The 9784-nt window shown below is 41.6% G+C and overlaps 1 protein-coding gene across 1 annotated transcript; it reads right to left on the reverse strand.

Moving 5' to 3' along the window:
- Window positions 1–2149: 2149 nt before the first annotated feature.
- LOC104107252 (uncharacterized) lies at window positions 2150–2722 on the reverse strand. The gene has a single exon (XM_009615995.1). It carries the CDS (start codon window positions 2720–2722, stop codon window positions 2150–2152), a length of 573 nt encoding a protein of 190 aa, XP_009614290.1.
- Window positions 2723–9784: the final 7062 nt, after the last annotated feature.

Here is a 9784-nt window from a genome sequence, read left to right on the forward strand (position 1 = left end):
AATTGCTTCCATCGATCGGCGGGTCGTTGGTGACAGGGTTTACGACTATCTACTTGTAATCTCCGATATGGCAGAGTGGCGGTGCGGAACACTCGGCAGGCGAAGCGAACAATTTGCTATATGATTGGCTAAGTTGACAGCTCAATTTGTACAAGATGCTCTGATTGATTGAAATAACGGTTTGCTATATATATGGTTCCGATCAGCGGAGCCAGCGGCTTGCTATATAAAAAGTGCTCCGCTTAGTTGAGCAGACAATTTGCTATTTACAATATGCCCTAATCGTATCACCGTCCTGGTTCCAGAATACCTGGGAAGGAGTTGAGAGTTAGTCTTCAGTTATATGAGAAAAATTTAAAGATTCAAAGAAACAATTCTTAGTAGGGGGTGTTGGTTTGTGTTGACCGTAGTCCTGGCTTTGCCTTGGCCCTGGTTCGCCACGAAGTTTGAAAGGTGGAATGAAGTATGTTTTTTGAAAATCATCCATTTTATGACAGATGCCATAGTTCTGGATTATGACATGTTTTGAAATTTCCACATACGCGAACGTTATTTCTAGAAGACTCTGTCCCGTTGACGTCGATTCTCGGTGATGCCCCTGATGACGTAGCTTCTTGCCACTGCGACTGCGTCCTAATCTAAACGAATGTGTTACAAAGGTTTTCCTAGTGTTATGACCAAACCATTTTAGGTTGCCTACGTATCCAAAACAGAATCAGGTCTAAACGTTGTTCGTGGGTAATGATAAAGAAATTATAATGATGACCGAGCCTTACTCAGGAAACCTATGTATCCAAATAGAATCAGGTCATAACGTAGTTCAATTACAATAGATGCAAAATGATGATATTGAAAATGAAATGGCCGAGTCTGACTCAGACTACCTATATATCCAAATGGAATCAGGCCCAGCGTGGTTAAATTACAATAAATGATTTAATCCGATGAGGATTTCCTACGTATTCCTGACAAAGGAAATTAAGTTGTCGCATAGTTTAAGATACATACAAAATAATATTTGGATTTTCTATTACAAAAAAGAGGGGGGGGAGAGAGATATTGGACCCTATGTGGGTTGCCTACGTATCCCATCGTAGGTAGTCAGGTCGGGCATAGTTATGTTATAACCAAAACCTAACTCTACTATCTTCAAATGTAGTATCTCTTGATTGCATCTGAGTTGATAGACTTCGTGATGACTCTTCCAAAATCAGAGCTCCTCCCGACAATACTCGATGGACCATGTAAGGACCCTCCCTTGGCTTCTAGTTAATGAGGGAATATCCTCTTCCAAACCAACTGCCCTGGTGTAAATTGATCAGGTATCACCCTCTTATTGAATGCACTGGCTATCCTATTTTGATACTGCTGACCATGGCACACTGCATTCATTCTCTTCTCATCAATGAGCATGTGTTGCTCCTTCTTGACCAGTATCCATTCTACTCATCTAACTTGGCTTCCTCAATGACTCTCAAGGACGATATCTCGACCTCTGCGAGTATCATAGTTTTGGTGCCATATACCAACATGTATGACGTTGCCGCAGTGGATGTTCTCATGGTGGTCCGATAACCTAACAACGCAAAGGATAACTTCTCGTGCCATTACCTATGATTGTCCATTATCTTTCGCAAGATCTTTTTGATGTTTTTGTTTGCTTCTTCAACTGCTCTATTCATTTGTGGTCTGTAGTTCGTAGTGTTACGATGGACAATTCTGAATTTCTCACAAATCTCCCTTATGAGATCACTATTGAGATTGGTTGCATTGTTAGTGATGATTGACTCTGGTATTCTGAATTGGCAGACTATATTGTTACGGACGAAATCTGCCACTTCTTTCTTTGTGACGGCCTTGTATATAGAAGCTTCAACCTATTTTGTGAAGTATTTAATGGCTACTAAGATAAAACAGTATCCATTTGGTGTAGTGGGATCTTGGGTCTGATTACGTCCATGCCCCAAGCAGCGAACAGACAAGGTGAACCCATTACATTCAACTCATTAGGTGGAACCCAGATGAAATCCCCATGGATCTGGCACTGGTGACACTTCTGTACGTAGTGGATGCTATCGCTGTGCATGGTCTTGCATGGTCTTCCAAAAGTATCTGGCTCTTAAAATCTTCTTGGCTAAGGTGAATCCATTCATGTGAGGTCTTCATGTCCCTCCGTGTATTCTTCAAGCACTTCGGTTTCTTTAGTAGTATCTACGCATGTTAAATGACCCAAGTCCGGGGTTCTCCAATACAAGACTTCCCCATTGAGGAAAACGTGATTCGCTAGCCTTCTGAGTGCTCGCTTTTGATCTTTGGTGTCATTCTCTAGGTACTCTCTTGTTTCAAGGAACCTTTTGATGTCGTAGTACCATGGCTTGTTGTACGGCTCCTCTTCTACATGAAAATAGTACACATATCGAACCTCTATCTTAATAAAGTCGATGTAATTCTTATCTGGATGATGGGTCATGGATGACACTGTTGTGAAAGCGTCGACAAACTCATTCTGGATCCTGAGAATGTGTTTGAACTCGATCTTGGTGAACTTCTTGCATAGCTCCTTTATGCAATACAGGTACAGAAGGATCTTGACGTTCTTGGTAGTCCATTCTCCTTGGACTTGATGTATCAATAGATCAGAATCTCCTAAGACCAGAAGCTCATTGATGTTCATGTTGACTGTCATCCTAATCCCAAGGATGCATGCTTCATACTCGGCCATATTATTGGTACATGGGAACCTTATCTTTGCTGATGCCAGGTAATTCTGTCATGATTCTAAAATTAAGACTACCCTAATTCCCACTCCCTTGAAATTTGCTGCTCCGTCGAAGAACATTCTCCATCCTGGGTATGACTCTGTGATGTCTTCTCCAGCGAACAACACTTCTTCATCCGGAAAGTATGTAGTGAGCGTCTCATAATCCTTGTCCACTAGATTATCTGCAAGGTGATCAGCTAATGTTTTTCCTTTTATGGACATCTACGTTACGTACACAATGTCGAACTCACTAAGAAGGATCTGCCATTTGGCCAGGTTTCCTGTAGGCATCGGCTTCTCTAAGATATACTTGGGAGGGTCGAGCCAGGATATTAGATGTTTGGTGTATGTCGACATGTAGTGCCTCAACGTCTGGGCGATCCATGACAAAGCACATTAGGTACGCTCTATCAGAGTGTATTTGGCTTCACATGGTGTAAACTTCTTGCTCAGTTAGTAGATAGCCTGCTCTTTCCTATTGGTCTCATCATGTTGTCCCAACATGCATCCAAATGCATTTTCCAAAACTAACAAGTATAATAATAGTGGCTTCCCGGGTTCAGTGGGAACCAATACCGGTGAATTTGACAAATACTCCTTGATTTTGTTAAAAGCTTTCTGGCACTCTTCTATCCATCTCGTAGCAGCATCCTTTCTCAACAACATGAAGACGGGCTCGCAAATTATTGTAGACTTGGCTATGAATCTGCTGATGTAATTTAACATGCCAAGGAAACTCATCATGTCCTTCTTGCTCTTAGGCGGCGATAAGTTTTGAATGGCTTTGATCTTTGAAGGATCTAATTCTATCCCTTTCCTTCTTACGATGAAACCCAACAGTTTTCCGACGGGACTCCGAATGCATATTTTGCGTGATTTAACTTCAAACTGTACCTCCGCAAGTATTTGAAAAACTTCTTCGGGTCGTCCAAATATTCTACACTCTTACAAGATTTGATGATGACGTCATCCACACATACCTCGATTTTCTTGTGGATCATGTCATGAAAGAGGGTCGTGATGGCCCTCATGTAAGCAACACCAGCGTTCTTAAAGCCGAATGGCATGACTCTGTAGCAATAAACTCCCCAAGGAGTAGTGAATGTTGTCTTCTACAAATCTTCTTTGTGCACCAGGATCTGATGGTACCCGATGAAATAATCCATGAATGACTGCAGCTCGTACTTCGTACAATTATCGGTGAGGATATAAATATTTGGTAAAGGGAAATTGTCCTTTGGTTTGGCCTTGTTAATATCTTGATAATCCACACATATCCTGATCTTCCCATATTTTTTTGGCACCGGTACAATATTTTCAAACCCTGTGGGATAATTGGTAACTCTCACCATGTTTACCTCTATCTGCTTGGTCACTTCTTCTTTTATCCTCAAACTCAAATTCGGTTTGAACTTTATGGGTTTTCTTTGACGGGCAATCTGGCAGATCAGTAGGAAATCGATACAAAATGATATCGATACTCAATCCAGGCATGTCGTCATACGACCATGCGAATACATCGATGTACTATCCGAGGAGCTCGACCAGTTCTTCTTTCTGCCTGCTTCTAAATGGATACTGATTAGAGTTTCTTTCACGTCTTCTTCACTTCCTGGTTGACTACTTCTGTCTCTTCAAGGTTAGGCTTTTTTAGCTTTCCAACTGTTTGATCTCTTGTAGGGGATTATCTGGCATCATGATTTCATCCTACTCCTCGTAGTCTAGATCTTTTTGCTCGAGGGTTTTGTTATATTTCATAATCGCAGAACACAGGGTTTTATTGTTTTGATTACTGAAAAGAAAAACTAAGTATAAATGAAGCGATAAATAAGTTTGTAGTGATTTTAAGAAAACAAGTTTTATTTGATTAAAGAGGAACGTCTAAGCGTACAAGGAGGCAATTTACAAAAGAACACAAGCATGGTTCAAGCCTCAATTGACCGTTTATTTGTTCAAAAGTTTTACAATTCCACACTACCAAGACTCTTGGCAAATCAGAGGCGGGCAGGCGGTCAAATTCTTCAAGTCTTCTCCTAGTTCGGCATCCCGAATGGTGAGTGTTTTCATATCAACTTGGTCGCATCATTCCTCGATCATTGTTACGAACATTCTTCCAATTCCATCAATGATGTTATTCTCTAGTGTTGAGCTCTGACCCGGACCCAGAACACGCTCTGGCACAAAAGCCTTCTTCCTGAAGCCACCGGTGTAAGTCTTTCCAGTTGAAGGATAATACCCTAAACCGGATCTACCTTTCTGTCCCCTTGGCTCAATTAGCTCCGTTATCCTATCTTATCGGGCCTCCAACCTAGTCCATGATCGGTACCCGTACTTCATCATTTCTCTCATAGCCATCTTTGATATGTATGGTGACTGCATACCCATATTATGCTCAGTCTCCTATATCTATGTGGCCTGCATGATCTCGACCGCATGAAAAGTGACCCCATCTATTCCTTCTATGAACGTAACTGCATGTGCTAGATAATCTGATTGGATCCATTCGCCGATAATTACAATCTCTTGACAACTCCATTTGAACTTTATTCACTGATGGAGGGTGGATAGAATTGCCCCTGCCATATGTATTCAAGGTCTTCCCAACAATAGGTTGTATGGGGACGAAATGTCCATTACTTAGAATAGTATTGGGAACTCAATTGGTCTAATTTGCAGAGCTAGATAGATTTCCCCAATGACGTCTTTCTGTGAACCGTCGAAAGCTCTCACCCTTACATGGCTTTCTTTCGCTTCTCTTAGATGAATACCCAACTCTAGTAGAGTAGAAAGAGAGTAGATATTGGTGTGTAAAGCTCTGTTGTGACCCACACCCTCTACTAGGAGTTCATCTCTTCGGAAGGTAATCATGTTCGCCTCGACCATCTTCCCGAAGGTCGCTGCTAGTGGCGCGTTAGTAGTTTCTTGGCACGTTCACTCTACTTAACACTTTTGTTAAGGCGTCTATTTTACTGTCATAACTCATCAGCATATCCATGATTGATATATGTGCATGGATTTTCTTCAATTGTTCCTCCACATAGAATTCTTTAGCTGACGTCGTCTTCCAAAATTTTGTGGACTCAGCATCTGTTATATTCCTCTTCTGAGTCTATTCCCTTCATCGATTTCCTCGATTTACCTCCTACGGAATGTAACATCTCCCTGATCTGGTCATTCCATGAGCTGCTGTGAAATGCGTCATCTTGTCTTTACCTTTCTACTGATACGTCCATGGGACTATCTTGTATTCCCAATCCTCTCCATCCCTGATAGCGGTGGTGGACTGTTGCTGGTATGTTTGGACCATCACTGGAGGTTTTAACTGTACGATAATCATCGAAGTTTATCGTGGTGGAACCTTTGCAGCCTCAGTTTTTCCTATTATGACGATGGTCCCTTTCACGTCATACGCTTTATCCAGAGTGATCATATTAGCTCCTTGATTTTTGTGGTTTGGCAGTGGGTTACGGTTCACATTTGGCGGAGCAGGAGTGCACTGAATGGCTCCACTTTTGATCAACGACTCAATTTTATTCTTCAACCTGAAGTAATCCTCGGCATCATGTCCCGGTATGCCTGAATAGTAGACGCACCATTTAGTTACATCAAAGTATTTCAAAGGGTGGTTAGGAATACTTCATTCTACAAGATATATCAAACCGTCTCTTCTCAATCATTTAAACAATTGAGCCAAAGGTTCAGCAATCAGGGTGTATATTTCTAGGACATCTTTATTCAAAATTTGGACAAGATTGGGGTGCATAGGTGGGTCGATTTTGATGAGTGGTGGTTTGAACTGGAGCATATGGTCATGGTGGATTCGGATTTATATGAGCATGAGGTAGGTTATATTAAGGTTGGGTATTGTAATATGGTTGTGTGTTGTATACTGGAGCATAAGTGGATTGGTGTGGAGAATGGGTGTTCGGAGAGTAAGAGTTGCTTCCCTGGTGTAGATTGGACTGCTAAGAGGGAACGATTGATAATACCTCTTCTTTCTTCTTCTTTCCACTACTTATCGAACCAGATTGAATTGCTTTGCTAGCTGCTTGCAATGTGGCCAAAGATTGTATCTTGCCGGACTTTATGCCTTCTTCTTAAAAGTCTCCCATCTTAACAAGTTAGGGGAACTTCTGCCCCACCATGGCCATCATCTTTTCAAAGTAGATTCCTTCTTGAGCCCCAATGAAGTACTTGATCAGCTCATTATCATCTAACGGGGTTCGTGCTCTAGCGGCCTCCGACCTCCATTGACATGCATATTCTTGAATTTATTCTAACGGCTTCTTTTGCAAGTTTACGAGGGCGAACCTATCTGGACTAATTTTTGTGTTGAACCGGAAATGGTTGATGAAATCTTCTACCATATCTTGCCATTCCCTCGAGTTTCTGGGATCCTAGCGGGTGTGACAAGTGAGTGCCTCTCCTGTCAAACTTCTTATATATAGTTTCATCCTTAACTTATAATTTATTCCTACTCCAACTAGCTTATCGCAGTAGGCTCTCAAGTGTGCATGGAGATCACCTGTCCCATAAAATATGTCAAACTTTGAAGACCTGCATCCTACCGGCATGTCTACATCAGGGTGTATGCAGAGATCCTCATAATTTAGACTCTCGCTCCCTCGAGCGATTTGAAGGTTCTTCATTTGTTTCCTTAATGCCCGTAACTATTCGGATACTGACTCTTCCACTTTATACTTTGCTTCCCTTTTAATTTTACATATTTCTCAACTTCCCTAGGCTATCAGCTATTACCAAAGCGTGTCTGATCGGGTCATCTATCGCAGACATCTTCCCTTTTGATCTCAAGTTGTATAATGGTTCAACCAGTTTTTTGGGTCAACACAAACCAACCTCTTCATTGGGGGATAGTAATAAAGTAATGTAAGAAAATAAAGAAGAAAAGAAGAATATAAGTCATTTTCAGTGTTTGCACAAATATGAGCACACATAGCAGTTAGTTCACGTTTACAATTAAGCGTGTTTCCTAATGTGCGAGGGACCTCTCTTTGCCAGAGGTGGGCCTAAGTCGCGAATATTTGACAAAAAATAGATTTGACACATTTAGTTCTGAAGCAAACTTTGGGTTTTCATTAATAATATTTGGATTGTAATAGGCTGGAGCAAGGATTACAACATTTTTTTTCAACATTCGCAAGATTACATGGGCTTACAACTTGCCCTTAGGGAAATTAAAGGATACAAGAAAAAAGGCGTGGATAGGGAAAAGAAGGGAGAAATCAACCAGCCGCTAGTAGCCATCCCCGGAATCATCTCTCATATCTTCTTCCTCTTCTGGTTCCTCTTTTGGGTCTTCTTCAAATGCTTCCTCTTCATCATCATTAAACTCGATCTCTTCTTCCAAATCTTCTTCTGGGTTTGTCTCAGATTCAATTTGAATACACTCGACCACTCGATCTTCATCCTCTAGAGGTGGTAGCATATGGTCAACTGACCCTGGGACCACTTGAGGTGCATGGAGGTAGTCACAAGGTAGTGAGTCAAAATCTCATGATAGATTTGTCAGGCTGCGACTGCATCTTCCAGCCAGGCTATTGCTTCTCTGCTTGGTCATGCTATATCATCCTCTTCATTGATCCAGACATACTATTCATGAGTGCACCACGAATTCTGACCCATTGGCATCATCATCAAATCATTCCACCCCTCATAACGTCTCTTTATCCTTGGTATCGGGATCTGCCCATTGTACTCTTCTTCATACCGAGTCCTGCTCGTCCAGAGAGGTACCTCATGAATCAAACTAAACTGCCCGAGAACTCGTAGGGGTACATATGGCTAAATTCCTTCGATTCTTGTCAGCTTAATGAAATACTTCTGGGGAGTCCTTAGAATTGCCCTACCGCTCAGCCACGAAAGCTTCTAGTTTACCCATTCTCCGCTCAAGCTGGTCAGCATTTCCCTCTATTCTTCATGTCCATGCGGGGAGACCTAATTCCTCATTCTCTCATTATGAATCCGAATCATATTGCTAACACCCACAAACTAATCAATTGTGGCCTTTCATTGAAAGAAGTGCTATGTCGCCCATATTTTAAGTAACAGGTTGCAACCTTTAAAGAAATCGTACCCTCGAGAACATGCAGTTAGTTCTCTGAGAATTTTTTCCAATATCATAGGCACCAAGGTGGCTTGGAGAATGCCCCAAAACGTTGCCAAGACCACATGCAATAAGTTGATGATTATTCATCCTCTCCTCTATGGGAAAACCAGCAATCCTAGCAGCGCAAAAGAGACGATTATGGGGATGAGGCATTCCCATGTTTACTGATCACATTGGAACTCTCCCAAATACAATTTGTATCTCTCTCGATGTCCAAACATGTCAAACAATTGGTTCGGACTTACCCATCCTTCTTCAATGTTATTCAAACTCTAAATGCTTGCCAAACCCAAAGCATCGAGAAACCTGTAGCCGGGCATGGTAACTGGTAGTATGTACTTTTTTCCTATAAATGGAAGCTCTATGAAGCTAGTAACTTCTTCCAACGTTGGAACCAATTCACAATCAACGAACTTGAAAACCACTTTGGCCGGATCCCAGAATTCTATCAGCAAATAGGTAAGCACCCTGTCGGCCTGGATTTCAGTAAGTCAGTCAATGTTCCTAGGTGCGTCCTGATTTCATCTCCGTACTCTTGGTGAATATTCTTCTACCATTGCTTTAGCTTGTGCGGTGCTCCCATGACCATATTTATTTCGGGGATGTTCTAGTTGATTTCCATTTTTGATAAGGGTAGAAAATATTTTGATAAGTGTTTTGCTCTAAATTTTTAGTGTCTCATCATGGTTGGTTCGTCGGTCCACAAAGTTCATGTCATTGGGTCCATGACCCATTGACATTAGGGTGGCTTTCCTAATTGTGTGTCGATGTCAAGGACCGACTCACCTAAGGTCTATGCAGTATGACATATGTTTGCTAGATTAGTGTTTCTTAATTTTGAGTTGGACTGAATACTGCGAGAAGTTATGTCAGTTGACCTAACAAAGACATTCTCT

The sequence above is a fragment of the Nicotiana tomentosiformis genome, chromosome 1 (assembly GCF_000390325.3).
Source record: "Nicotiana tomentosiformis chromosome 1, ASM39032v3, whole genome shotgun sequence".
Classification (NCBI taxonomy): Eukaryota; Viridiplantae; Streptophyta; class Magnoliopsida; order Solanales; family Solanaceae; genus Nicotiana; species Nicotiana tomentosiformis.